The sequence below is a fragment of the Paroedura picta genome, chromosome 6, assembly GCF_049243985.1.
Source record: "Paroedura picta isolate Pp20150507F chromosome 6, Ppicta_v3.0, whole genome shotgun sequence".
NCBI classification, from domain to species: domain Eukaryota; kingdom Metazoa; phylum Chordata; class Lepidosauria; order Squamata; family Gekkonidae; genus Paroedura; species Paroedura picta.
This window is the reverse complement of record NC_135374.1, coordinates 2,096,926-2,110,714: the sequence shown is the minus strand read 5'-3', so window position 1 is coordinate 2,110,714 and position 13,789 is coordinate 2,096,926. Positions and strand designations below refer to the sequence as shown.

The 13,789-nt window shown below is 54.3% G+C and overlaps 1 protein-coding gene across 2 annotated transcripts in view; it reads right to left on the bottom strand.

The window, feature by feature from the left end:
* The window catches only part of LOC143839309 (cGMP-dependent 3',5'-cyclic phosphodiesterase-like), a 343,019-nt gene that overhangs the window by 13,228 nt on the left and 316,002 nt on the right, over positions 1–13,789 (bottom strand). For both annotated transcript variants that reach the window (XM_077341142.1, XM_077341143.1), the window contains 10 exons: positions 13,286–13,325; positions 10,721–10,784; positions 9,287–9,365; positions 8,131–8,308; positions 7,884–7,996; positions 5,723–5,800; positions 4,152–4,274; positions 1,389–1,459; positions 1,088–1,210; positions 247–334 (listed from right to left, as the gene is read on the bottom strand). In XM_077341142.1, the coding sequence (XP_077197257.1) occupies positions 247–334; positions 1,088–1,210; positions 1,389–1,459; positions 4,152–4,274; positions 5,723–5,800; positions 7,884–7,996; positions 8,131–8,308; positions 9,287–9,365; positions 10,721–10,784; positions 13,286–13,325 (957 nt within the window). The remainder of the gene's footprint in view (positions 1–246; positions 335–1,087; positions 1,211–1,388; positions 1,460–4,151; positions 4,275–5,722; positions 5,801–7,883; positions 7,997–8,130; positions 8,309–9,286; positions 9,366–10,720; positions 10,785–13,285; positions 13,326–13,789) is intronic.

Here is a 13,789-nt window from a genome sequence, read left to right as displayed (position 1 = left end):
GCCTTCCCCCAGTGATTCTGGGCAGGTGGGAGCACGGGTGGCAGAGCCTATCAAGCAAGCACAAGGAGAAGGGCATGCAGGCAGGTGGCAGGGGAAGTGCATGAGCTGGAGGGCCAGTAGCCTCACCTCAGGGTATGCTGGACCAAAGGATGCTGCAGGAAGAGAATCCCTCCCTCCCTTTCCCACTCAGGACCCTTGCAGCTGCCCACACCTTCCCTCCCTCCCTCAGCTTTGTCCGGGCCGTACCGAAGCCACCTGAAAGGAGTTATTCGTGCCCCGATGGTCCAGGTCGTGACACATGCAGGAGATAAACAAGGCAAAGATTTCGATGTCTCTGTGGGGAGAAAAACGACACAAACACCAGCATGAATGTGCTTCGGAAGGAGGTCGGGAGACCACAGGTGCCAAGGAAAATGCCACATGGTGGGTGTGCGGCGGGATCAGGCAGGGTATGGTGGGAACTGTGAGATGCTGTTAGGGTTGCCAAGGGCAGGTTGCGTAATTCCTGGGCATCTGAGGAGGGAGCCTGCAGCAGGAGGGATCGGCAGATGGGAGGGACGGGCCTCAGGAGAGAATGCAGCACAGTCCACTCTCCAAAGCAGTCAGGCCCTCCAGGGGAACTGGAGAGCAGTTATACTTCGGGGAGATTTCCAGGCACTAACTGGCAGTTGGCAGCCCTGGCTATGAAGCGTGGAAGTGGGATGTAACTTTAGATCAGGGGTGGCCGAACTGGGGCTCCCCAGGTGTTCGTGAACTACAATTCCCATGAGCCCCCGCCAATGCAGAATAGGATCGGCATTAATGGCTTTAAATTACACGTAGAATGGTACCAACTAGATATTAGGAAGAATATTTCCTTCTTTGGAGGCCTTCAGGAGGTGCTGCCTATTTGCTAGAAGTTCCAAAGGGGTGTGAATGTCAGGCATCTATTAAGGGGGCGAGGGAGGGAGGGAGGGAGTTGGGGCTGCCCATTTTTATCTTTGGCTTTCAATGGGAAACATGTCCGACGATCACCGTAAGCCGCCTTGAACCCCGAGTAACAGCAGGAGATCAATGTTGCCATAAACAAACCAGTCAGTCCACCTACTCCAGGTAATTGGGCAGCTCCAGGTTCTTGTAGAGCAGGTAGCAGAAGTGGGAGACGGAAAAGGCGTGCATCCAGTTGTGGTACGGGGGGTCCCTGTAGCCCTTCTTCACCATCAAGCAGAACCTGCAGGGGTGGGGGGAGAAGAGGGGCCCTCGGTGAGAACGGTCCTGGCTACCCCTGCCCAAAGAACGGGGGAGGGCGAGTGCTTTGCCCCCACAGCAGCCTGTTCAAACCAACCCTGCAGTGCAGGGAAGGAGGGAGGGAGAGCAAGTGCAAGAAAGAGAATCGCCCAGTGTCCCACCTGACAAGCGTATGGCGGTCGATTTTGTAGTTGTTGATGAAGTTCATGTCCTGCAGCATGCTCAAGATGGCCTGCGAGGAAGAAAGGGAGAAGGCAGAGAGCTCAGAGGAGAGATGTGGAAGGAGGGATTTGTGTAGCCCAGGGGTGGCAAAACGGTGGCTCTCCAGATGTCCGTGGACTACAAATACCATGAGCCCCCTGCAGGGGGCTCATGGTATTTGTAGTCCACGGACATCTGGAGAGCCACCGTTTCGTCATCCTGTCCCATCGCCAAGGTTAAAATCTGGTCAATAGGAACACTGTTAAAATCTTACCGGAGAACCCCCTAAGTGGTTGAGATGGTAAGCCGGCAGTCAGGAGGGCCTGCGTTCCAATCCCGCCTCTGTCAGAAGCTTGGAAAGCAAGCTGCACACCATCCCACGGTTGCATCTGCAGGTTACATCACTAGCCTACCTTACAGGAGCGTTGTCAGCATAAGGCAAATGAAACGGCTGGAACACTTCGAAATGTCAGGGTCCTGTGAAGTGACCAACTATGGAGCTCATTGCCATAGGGTGTGGAGGGGAGTGGAAAAATTCCTCGAGGATGGTCCTGTCCATAGCTATGAGAACAGCTGGTATGGCACAGTGGTTAGAATGGTGGACTAGGAGCCAGGACACCTAAGAGAGACGGTTTGGTGTAATGTTGAAGAGCGGCAGACTCTAATCTGGAGAGCAGGGTTTGATTTCTGCACTCCTCCACCACATGCAGCCAGCTGGGTGACCTCGGGCTAGTTACAGCCCTGATAGCGCTGTTCCCACACATCAGTTCTCTCAGAGCTCTCTCAGCTCCACCTCCCTCACAGGGTGTCTGTTGTGGGGAGAGGAAAGGGAAGGCGACTGGAAGCCGCTTTGAGACTCCTTCGGATACAGAAAAGTGGCATATAAGAATCAACTCTTCTTTGGTAATCTCAGGGCTCTCTCAGCCTCCCCTCCCTCACAGGGTGTCTGTTGTGGGGAGAGGAAGGGAATGCAATTGTAAGCTGCTTGGAGACTCCTTCGGGTAGAGAAAAGTGGGGGTATAAAAACTCAGCTCTTCTTCTGTGGAATGATGGGTTGTTGGTATATTCCTCCGGAGAAATTAGTCGAAACGTCTAAAAATCCCTTGAATAAGTGCTCACAAAGTGATCAGAATGAAGGGATATTTTATCATACGGAGCGGGCTTATAATGAAGCCGATTTTTAAAGAATAGAAATGCAGAATAGTTAATGCAGGAGACCGTAAAGGCTAATCTACAAATGAACCCAGAGGCTTTTCTTTGGGTCAGACAGCTTGAAAATATCCACAGAACTTTGTTCTTCTCTATGATAAGAGCAGCGAGACTGTTAAATGCTCAGCAGAACTGGGGCATCCGATAACACCCTCAGCAGAGGCCTGCCCGTGGGAGAGGCTGGAGTGGGCAGAGGCGGCTCAACTCACTTCTTTGATGGGAGAAAAGACACAAGTGAAATTCATGGCTAACTGGAAACCCCTTATTGACTTTTTGCATGAAAGAGGGGGCTGGGGGATGAATCGATGATTTGGGGCTTTGAGGATTAAGGGGCAGAAATTGAGATTTGGAGTTGATCATTAAGGAGAGGGGTTGTTTTTTTTTTTTTAGATAACAGAAAAAAGCTTTCATTATAACGCTGGACTCATTTTAGAGCAAGTCGCCTTGTTGCAATCTTCGATTAAGTATTGAACTGATAAATTTTATACGTCTTTGTCATTGAGAAACTCATAAGTTTCACTGACATGTTTCCTTTGCTGTCACGCCCCCCCTTCCCCGAACGTTTCTCTCTTTTTGTTTCAAAGTTTTTAATCAAAATGCTATAAAACAGAATAATAGGATCATAGAATTGGGACCTCCGGGGTCATCAACTGATAAGAAACCGCTGGTCTGACCCAGCCTGGCTCTTCTGAGGCTGTTGTGTTGTTACTCTTGGAGTATGCAAAATAGGGGGGGGGGGCGTATTGGAGGAGACGTATATTTAGCATTAAGAATTTGTTGAACTTTACAAACATTCCCCTCCAGCTTTCTGATTGGCTCGCTGGAGACTCCCTGCTCCTTTGGGCACACTTTCCGTACATTTCCTTCCTGCTTGCCTCCAGAACAGCAGTTGAACGGAACAGACAGGCAACGGTTAGGAATCTCTCTCTCACACACACACTCTTCTTTCTACACAAAGTTGCTTCCTCTTCACAATTAAACTGTTTTGTTATTCCCAGCAGCTTGGTGCTTCATCCCTTCACACATTTAAACTCAGGCCCCAGGCCCCAATCCCACTTCAGCTCGGTTTGGCCGCCTTGGTGATCACCGTAGCCCGAGGCGGACAGCGCTGCGACACAGAGAGGAGGGGGGGCGGCGGTGCATCAGCTGGTGGCCGCACGCAGGCGCAGAGCTCTGCGCCTGCGTGCAGCCACCAGCTGATGCACCGCCGCCCCCCGTCCTCTCTGTGTCGCAGTTCTGGCCTCTTAAGCGCCAGTTCGGGCTTCGTTGATAGCCGAACCGAGCCGAAGCGCAGAACCCTACTTGGAAACTCTTTCCAATTTCCGCCAAATGCATTTCCGTCTTCCCTGAAATGAAGGCTCCTGACGTCTGGGCCTTCCACCAGATTGAGAGTTTTCCATCCTCGCGACGGGCTTTCAGGCGCCATCCCACTCGGCCTGACACGGTGGGCGCCCGTGATAAAGGTGGAAAAGCTCAAGAAGCGGAGAAGGGGGCATTCCGCACACGGTTCTCACCATACATGTGTCGTCTTCTGGGAGGGAACGGGGCGTGTAGGTGAATTTGTCAAAGTTGGCGTCAAACTCAGGCACCGGCTTGATGCTCTCGTTGAGGAGGATGGTGTATTCGTCTTCAGACACCTGGACGAGAAGCCGAGAAGAAGAATTGTTATTGGGAAGAAGGGACTGGGCAAATTTGTGATTCATTGGGCCAGCGACACCCGTGTGTATGCTGGGATCGCAGAGAACGACTCCCCACCCACTGGCCTTTTCAACAATATTTACGTCATCCTGTGAGCCAGTTTTGCATCGACCAGATAAATGCGGCACGGGGTGGAGAGAGATGGCGCAGAGAAAATTTCCTCCCTCCCCCTAAATTCTAAAACTCGAGGGCATCCAATGGGCTGCAGGTTCAGGACCGGCAAAAGGACATACCGAGAGGGATTAAAATGCGGAATCTGCTGCAAGAGGGTGGAGTGAGGGCCGCCAGATTTAAAAAGGGATTAGACAATTTCATGGAGGACAGGTGCATCGGGGGTTAACTAAAAGGCTCCTTCATGTTCAGAGGCAGAAAAACTGTGAAACCCACTGCCAGGAAGCAACATCAGGGAAGGCCTCGGCCTCTCTGCCCTATTGTCGGATCTCCAAAGGAACCGGTTCGCCACCATGTGAGACAGGAGGCTGGACTAGATGGACCAGGGTTCTCAGCCAGCAGGGCTCTCCTGAGGTTCTTGTGAAGTCCTCGGCCTCTATGCTCTGTTGCTGGACCTGCAGAGGAACTGGGTGACCACTATGTGAAGAGAGGATACAATGCCGGAATACATAGACCCTCACTGGTCTGAGCCAGCAGGGCTCTTCTGAGGGAAGGTCTCGGCCTCTGCGGCCTGTTGTTGGCCATTCAATAGGAACTGGTTGGCCACTGTGGAAGACGGGATGCTGGACTAGATGGACCCTCACTGGTCTGATTCAACAAGGCTCTTCTTATGTTCTGAAGCTAGGGTTTCCTTATAGGGGATGAGGTCTGTAACCCTACTGGATGGAAGGAGAGGCCATAACATCTAGTAACCAAGTATCTGTCTGGGATGCAGAAAGTCCCAGGTTCAATCTCCAGTAAAAATCAGCAGATAACACTGGCCTTGATGGACAAAGAGTCTGAATCAGTATAAGACAACGTCATGTGCTGGGGAAGGGCCATGGCTCAGGGGCAGAGCCTCTGCTTGGCCTGCAGAAGGTCCCAGGTTCAATCCCCGGCATCTCCAGTTGAAAGGTCCAGGCAGGAGGGGAGGGGAAAGACCTCTGTGTGAGACCCTGGAGAGCCATAAAGTGAGGCTGTAGCTCAGGGGAAGAGCCTCTCCTTAACCTACAGAAGGTCCCAGGTTCAATCCCCAGCAGCATCTCCAGTTAAAAGGACCAGGCAGGAGGGGAGGAGAAAGACCTCAACCTGAGATCCTGCCATCAGAGTAGACAGGCCTAGCCAGGAAAAGACAGCAGCTGGACTGAGCCAACACAGATCTGTGTGAGGTTGTTCATAGGCATGCCCAAAGGTGTGAGACGGCTGGATCCTGGAATGGCTCCCCTCCACATCTTACCTTCATATGGTACATCATCATCTCATTGGCCAGGTGGCTCCGGTACTGGGCTTCGTGGACTTTCTTATAGAGCAGAGACTGGAGGGAAGAACACAAAAGAGTCAGACCATCACAGCAGGGAGGCTTTCACGCGTTATCCATCTTTTCAAACTGAGCATCGCCTCCCCACACCAATGGTTTATTGATCCCCTGCAAGGCAGAGCCCTCTTTGCGTCTCCAGGTGGGAAAGACGCTGGGGTGGGCAGATTCCAGCCGTCAGGTTGGCCACGCCAGGTCTTTCTAGGCAGGGGGCTGGCAGGGGTGTGTGCCCTGGAGTCTGCGATGCTAAGCAGGGTCAGTTGTGGCCAGCACTCCGACGGAGGATCAACAAGGAGGCCCAGGATTGCAAGGCCTCTGCTTGCCTCTTGCTACAATATGGATGGCCTGGGTTAGCCTGGCGTTGTCAGACCTCAGACACTGACCCAGGTGGGACCTAGGGAGTGTTTGGATGGGAAACCTCCAAGGAAGAAGAAAAGTGGGGTTTTGCACCCCACTTTTCACTACCTGAAGGAGTCTCAAAGCAGCTTCCAATCGCCTTCCCTTCCTCTCCCCACAACAGACACCCTGCAAGGGAGTTGAGACTTGGAGAGCCCTGATATTACTGAAGAAGAAGAGTTGGTTCTTATATGCCACTTTTCTCTACCCAAAGGAGTCTCCAAGCTGCTTCCTATCACCTTCCCTTTCCTCTTCCCACAACAGACACCCTGTGAGGTGGGTGAGGCTGAGAGAGCCCTGAAATTACTGAAGAAGAAGAGTTGGTTCTTAGATGCTGCTTTTCTCTACCTGAAGGAGTCTCAAAGTGGCTTCCAATCGCCTTCCCTTTCCTCTCCCCACAACAGACCCCCTGTGAGGGAGGGGAGGCTGAGAGAGCTCTGAGAGAACTGCTCTAAAATAACTGTGACGAGCTCAAGGTTGCCCAGCTGGCTGCATATGGAGGAAGAGCGGGGATCCAAACCCGGCTCTCCAGATTAAAACCTGCTGCTCTTAACCACAACACCACGCTAGGCCTGGAGGTCCAGAGCCGTTACGCCAAGAGAGGCACCGGCAACCCCCCTCTTGTCGTCTCTTGCCGTGGGATCCCCGTAAGGAGGCTGAGGTGGGCCTCGTGTTCGCTTCCACCCACTGTGGGATAAAGTCCCAGCATCCACACGCAGGCCAGAGATTTCTTCCAAGATGCCATTTTAATGGCTGCAGCCACTGAAAGGTCACCCTGCGTCTCATTCCCAAAATGCAGCATGCCCAGCCACACCGAGCACAGATTTTCATACTGTTAGCATGACGCACCCCAAATTAGGTCCTCGTCTAAGATGCCAATTAATAACAGGCATTGATCAGTTAACTCAGTGGTTCTGGTCTTTCTAATGCCGTGACCCTTTAGCCCAGTTCCTCATGTTTTGGTGACCCCCAACCATAAAATGATGCCAGTGTTCCTTCACAGACATTAAACCGAAACTGACCCATGGCGTGAAGATCCATGGTTCATGATGGTATATAAATTGGGTTTTTTCTCCGGGGTTTCTCAGTTCAGTCCTGCCTCTTGTCCCGCCATGCTGATCTTGCTCTTTTCTGATGCTCCAGACAGACGAATGCTGTATTTTGATCTACCCCGCAAGGCTGTTGTGCGGATGGCGCCCCCCCCCCAGCCAAGCCGCTTGCCCTGCCGCGACCCCTGTGAAAGGGTCGTTCGACCCCCAAGGAGGTCCCGACCCCCATATTGAGAACCACTGAGTTAGCTCAAGGCCTCCTCTCACTCCCTTGTTCCCCATTTCAGGCAGAGGTTATTGGCCTCGGCCCCTTTCAGACGTCCTAGTCCAGGGGTAGTCAAACTGTGGCCCTCCAGATGTCCATGGACTACAATTCCCAGGAGCCCCCTGCCAGCAAATGCTGGCAGGGGGATCCTGGGAATTGTAGTCCATGGACATCTTGAGGGCCGCAGTTTGACTACCCCTGGACTAGTCTGTACTAGGGTCACCCTCCTTTTCTCTAACGGCAGGGCCCTCTGAAGAGGGAGGCCAAAACGGACACTCCTTTAGTGATGGTCCTTTCCACCATCCCAATCAATCAATCATCAATCAATCAATCCATCCAGAGAAAAAGGCTGGAAACAGAGGAGGAGACGCACGTGGGCTATGCTGATACCGCAGTAGATGGAGAAGGCGGTGGCCAGGTCTTCGTCGAACTTGCTGAACCACGGCCCGTTGATCTTGTTGACCAGCTCCGACACTCCGATGACCTCTGGAAGAGACAGAGGGGGAAACAACAACCTAAGAGTTGGAAGGGATCCCAAAGGCCATCCAGTCCAACCTCCTGCACGATGCAGGGAATGCGCAGCCACCTCCCCCCCTGCCCGAGACCTCCGTGTTCCTCACTCTGGTTCTCATCCTTGATGGGGAAGCAGAGGATGTTCCGGGTGCGGAATCCGGTGCTGTCGTCCACGCCGCGGTAGAAGAGAGGGTGCGAATAGGCGTCCTTGATGTTGAGGATCTTCCCGGTTGTGGCCACGTGGCCCGCGATGCCTTGGTCGGCCGGGATCCGGATCTCGTAGCTCTGCACCGGAGGGGGGGGGGCACACAGAAGGCCGATTGCGCATCAGGGTGTGGGTACGCCAATCTCACAAATGTGAGGTACAGCGCGGGAGTTCAAGGCAGGAAGGCGGGGGAAGCTCTCGACAGGGCTGGCTTTTGGCGTGGAAGCGACCGTGTTTCAGTGCGAGCGGCAGGAAGGGAATGATGGGAGAAATTTGTGGGGAATGAGGGAAAACTGGCCCTGACTTGGTTGGCCCAGGCTAGCCAATTCCATCAGATCTGAGAAGCTGAACAGGGTCAGCCCTGCTTAGTACTTGGATGGGAGACCACCAAGGAAGCCCACGGTGGCTACGCAGAGGCCGGCAAGGGACCACCGCCTCTGCATGTCTCTCGCCTTGAAGAAGGAGGAGAGCTGTTTTTTGTACCCCCACTTTTTGTACCCCACCTGAAGGAGTCCCAAGGTGCTTTGCAAACCCCTTTCCCTTTCTCCTCCCAGAACAGACACCCTGTGAGGTAGGTGGGGCTGAGAGAGCTCTGCAAGAACAGTTCTCGGAGACCTGTGACTAGCCCCAGGACACCCCGCTGGCTGCATGCGGAGGAGGGGGGATCCAATCCCGTTCACCAGATTAGAGGCTGCCGCTCTTAACCATATAATCCCGCTGGCCCTGCAGGGTCACCCTGAACAGGCTGCAATGGACTCCGATCACCCCTGTAGGGGAGGAGAAGGAATTTAACTCTTCCGCCTCCTGCAATTACTAGCCAGGGTAGGGGGGGGGAAGCAAAGAGGGTGTTGGGGTGTGTTTCTCTCCCCCTTTTCTCCCCAAAATATCCAATCCCCAAACTCTGGACTGTGCAATGCGGACTTCAGATTTGGAATGTTTCTATATTTGCATTTTGTCCCTTTCTTTCCCTTCTGGGTCAGGGACCCTGCTGCCGACCCTAAATGGGATTCCGTTTGATGTTTCCCCCCTCCCCGATGTGGTGCTGCCGGGCTCCTTACCTCGTCGTCCACCACGCCCCCATCAAACACCTTGGCCACCAGTTCGTGACTGCTGCGATCCAAGAGGAACACGGAGCATCTGCAAGAGAAGGGAAGGGGGGGGGGTCAGTTCGGGAAAAACTCCCCTCGAGGAAAGCCAGGCCTCACGAGAGAAACAAACTCCCACAAAAGGCAGAAACGGAGGAAATTCTGCTGAAGAATCCTTCCTTTTTCAAACGAGAAAAAAAAAGTCTCGACTCAAGACGGCCGGCCTAGCAAGGGGTCTGCGGAAGCTCTCTGCATGTGCTCAAAGGAACTTATGGCTTTAGTTCATGCCCCATCCCAGTGTCATCAAATGGCCCCGGCTTGCTTGCTCTGGTGGGATCTTGGCTGTCAGAGGATGTAGCGATGGCCCCAGAATTCGTTTTTTATACCCTGCTTTTCAGCGAAGGTAGAATCACAGTGGAGTAACCAGGGTTTTCCCACCCTCCCGCCGGTCCTGCTTGGAGGTGGGGGCCGGTCGGTCAGTGGGGTGTCCCCTCTTTCTGCCCCAGATCCATGTGAGGTGTGGGGCACAACCTCCTGTGGTCCCAGGACTGGCCTCTGGCTTTGGTCCACATCCCCCAAAAATGGGTGGGGAAAAACCACCCCCGGCCGGGCGTAGGGTCTTGGGCAAAAGGATCCATGAGCATCACAAGAGCAGTCCCCGACCCCTCTGAGCCCATGTGCGCCTTTGGGATTGTGCCACAGGGCGGCAGGCTGTGGCAGGAGGCAGAGCCACCCCAAAAGGCCAGGGAGGAAAATGACATCTCACTCGGATCGCAAGTCTCCGACATCTCAGGCAGCAGCCTTGCTGTAAAGCAGGGGTAGTCAACCCGTGGTCCTCCAGATGTCCATGGACTACAATTCCCATGAGCCCCTGCCAGCGTACGCTGGCAGGGGCTCATGGGAATTGTAGTGCATGAACATCTGGAGGACCACGGGTTGACTACCCCTGCTGTAAAGGAAGGCTCTTAATCTGCAGCTTATGGTCAGAAGCCCTGCTGGGCGGGCACCAGGAAAGTTGTGATACCCATGGGCACCAGGTTGGGGACTCCTCCATCAGAACCCTCCCAGCAGAGCCTGCGAATCAGAGCGATGTCTGTCCCGTGCAGGACAGCTGCGCTGACCCTCCCCAAACTCTGAGCAGCTTCCGGACTGCGCGCCCTACAGTGGGGACGGGGAATGGGAGAGCCCATGGGCTCAGGGCAGCAGCTCCCCTCTGCCTTCTCTGGAGGAGGCCGCTGGGCCAAAGGAGACCTTTGCTATAAATAGTCCGGCCTCGTCAACAGAAATGCCTGGGCTCCACCGCCCAGCCACAGGGATCAATCTCCCCAGGACGGGCCGGCGTTCAGGAATGAGCCCCCTCCCCTTGGGCTGGCGGGCGAGGGGAGCAGGTGGGAGAAACCGACTCACATTTCGGCATTGCTCAGATTCCGGGCCTCGGTGATGATCTCCTGCAGCAGCACCGAGACGTCATCTGTGGGGGTGGGAAGCGGCCCGTGAGAAGGCTGAGAAGACTTTGGCATGCATGCGCGGACACGGCGCCAGTTTTGTCTGTGCCGCGTTATTTCGAAGGAATGGCCACGGCGGCCATATTAACAAGCAGGACGGAATCCTATTCCCGCCCCTGCACCGCCCGGCCCTCTTTCACCAAAGTTGATGCTCCAGATCGATCTGGGTGGCCCTTTGGGTGCCCGAGTTGCTCGTTGTCGCAGCAGACGCCCTAAGCATTCCTCCGCTCCCCACAGTGTCTCCTGCACTGTTCCTTATGCTCCATGTTGGGAGCAGCCATCGTGGGTAAACACGAAGCTGCCGTCTGCTGAATCAGACCCCTGGCCCATTAAAGTGAGTATTGTCTGCTCAGACTGGCAGCTGCAATGCAGAGTCTCCAGAAGAGGTCTCTCCCATCCCCTCCTGCCTGGTCCTTTCAACTGGAGATGCCGGGGATTGAACCTGGGACCTTCTGCCTGCCAAGCAGAGGCTCTGCCACTGAGCCAGGGTCTCAGGCCAAGGTCTCTCCCATCCCCTCCTGCCTGGTCCTTTCAACTGGAGATGCCGGGGATTGAACCTGGGACCTTCTGCCTGCCAAGCAGAGGCTCTGCCACTGAGCCAGGGTCTCAGGCCAAGGTCTTTCCCATCCCCTCCTGCCTGGTCCTTCTAACTGGAGATGCCGGGGATTGAACCTGGGACCTCCTGCCTGCCAAGCAGAGGCTCTGCCACTGAGCCAGGTTCTCAGGCCAAGGTCTTTCCCATCCCTCCTGCCTGGTCCTTTTAACTGGAGATGTCGGGGATTGAACCTGAGTCCTTTTGCAGGCCAAGCAGAGGCTCTGCCACTGAGCCAGGGTCTCAGGCCAAGGTCTTTCCCATCCCCTCCTGCCTGGTCCTTCTAACTGGAGATGCTGCCGGGGATTGAACCTGGGACCTCCTGCCTGCCAAGCAGAGGCTCTGCCACTGAGCCAGGGTCTCAGGCCAAGGTCTTTCCCTTCCCCTCCTGCCTGGTCCTTTTCACTGGAGATGCCACGGATTGAACCGGGAACCTTCTGCAGGCCAAGCAGAGGTTCTTCCCCTGAGCCAGGGTTTCTGGTCAAGGTCTTCCCCTCCCCTCCCCTCCTGCCTGGTCCTTTTCACTGGAGATGTCGGGGATTGAACTGAAGTCTGCTATACTCCTGACCCCTCCTCGCACATACATGAAGCTGTCTTATACTGTTCCAAGAAAGGAAGGGTGGCTGCTTCAGGCAGAGGTCTTTCACATCACCCACAGCATGGTCCTCTTAAATGGAGATGCTGGGGATTGAACCTGGAACCTTCTGCAGGCCAAGGAGATGCTCAGCCACTGAGTCATGGTCCCTTCCCATACTTCTCCAGGGTCTCAGGCAGATTTCTTCCCCCTCCCCTCCTGCCTGGTCCTTCTGCCAGGGATTGAACTGAGACCTTCTGCAGGCAAAGCGGAGGCCACACCTCCTTCCTCAATGAAGCTGCCTTATATTAAATCTGGCCTTGTCTAAGACTGGTGTCAGGATTGTTGGAAAACCTGCCATGAATTAGCCTGAGTTCCTCCATGACAGTAGAAGAATGACCTCTGTAGTTCTGTGCCTGGGGCCCCCTGGCCATATATTATGCATGCTTGCTTTAAAACCGAAACTATGTAGATGTAGCTGTTATCTTCTGAAGCTGTGAATGTTCTCTCCTTTGAAGCCCTTGGTTGGGCCTGCATATTGTAACCATAACATCTTATCTGGGTCCGGAGACAGCCAAGGACATGTGAAAAGTAACACTGTTTTTTATTGCACCTGTCTCCCCGTCCTTCCTCCCCTCCTTTGGGAACTTTCAAGTTTTGGGCAGGAGACATGTATTGATAAGAAGAAGCAAATCTGTCCACAGGCAGATTTGACTTCTCTAGTCTAGGTGTATGAAGTAGCTCTCAATAAACGCTTTCTATTTTCAAGAAGCTTGTTGTGAGTCCTTGCAACGTCTGACAACTGGCAGCTGCTCTCTCTGGGCAGGTGAGTGGCCTGCACAAACTGTGGCTGCAGAAGGACCTCAACTGAGCTCTCACCGGCTGACAACCAGCTCAGAATCCATTGGACTGGCGCCCTGCAGAGATGGCCTGGCCTCCCTTCTCTCTCCCTGCAGAGATGGCCTGGCCTCTTTTCTCTCCCTGCAGAGATGGCCTGGCCTCATTTCTCTCCCTGCAGAGATGGCCTGGCCTCCCTTTTCTCCACCTGCAGAGATGGCCTGGCCTCCCTTTTCTCTCCCTGCAGAGATGGCCTGGCCTCCCTTTTCTCTCCCTGCAGCGATGGCCTGGCCTCCCTTTTCTCTCCCTGCAGAGATAGCCTGGCCTCCCTTTTCTCTCCCTGCAGAGATGGCTTGGCCTCCCTTTTCTCTCCCTGCAGAGATGGCCTGGCCTCCCTTTTCTCTCCCTGCACAGCACCGTCCTCCACCCACTGGGAGAAGCAGGAGCAGCTCTGATTTACTTACCGAGATGCGTGAAGAGGTTCTTAGCCACTTGCAAAAGGGCCTAGAAGGGAAGGGAGCGGCAGTTATGCACCAAACCATGTACTGTTGGAATAAAATCAGCCGCCGCTCCAACCTTGGCCAGGCGTTGTGAATATTCTGCATAGTGCAGGGGGTTGGACTAGATGACCCTGGAGGTCCCTTCCAACCTTATGATTCTATGGAAGCCTGCAGGGATGGACCCCAAACAGCTTGGATCTGGTGGAAATTTCCCACTTATGGTCCATAATCCCACTGGTGGAATGAAAACATGAACCTGCCTTACACTGAATCTTACCCTTTGTCCGGGAAGGCCAGTGTTTACTCAGACTGGCAGCTGCTCTCCAGGGTCTCAGTCGGAGGTCTTCCCCCTCCCCTCCTGCCTGGTCCTTTTAACTGGAGGTGCTGCCGGGGATTGAACCTGGGACCTTCTGCAGGCCAAGCAGAGGCTCTGCCACTGAGCCAGGGTCTCAGGCCAAGGTCTTTCCC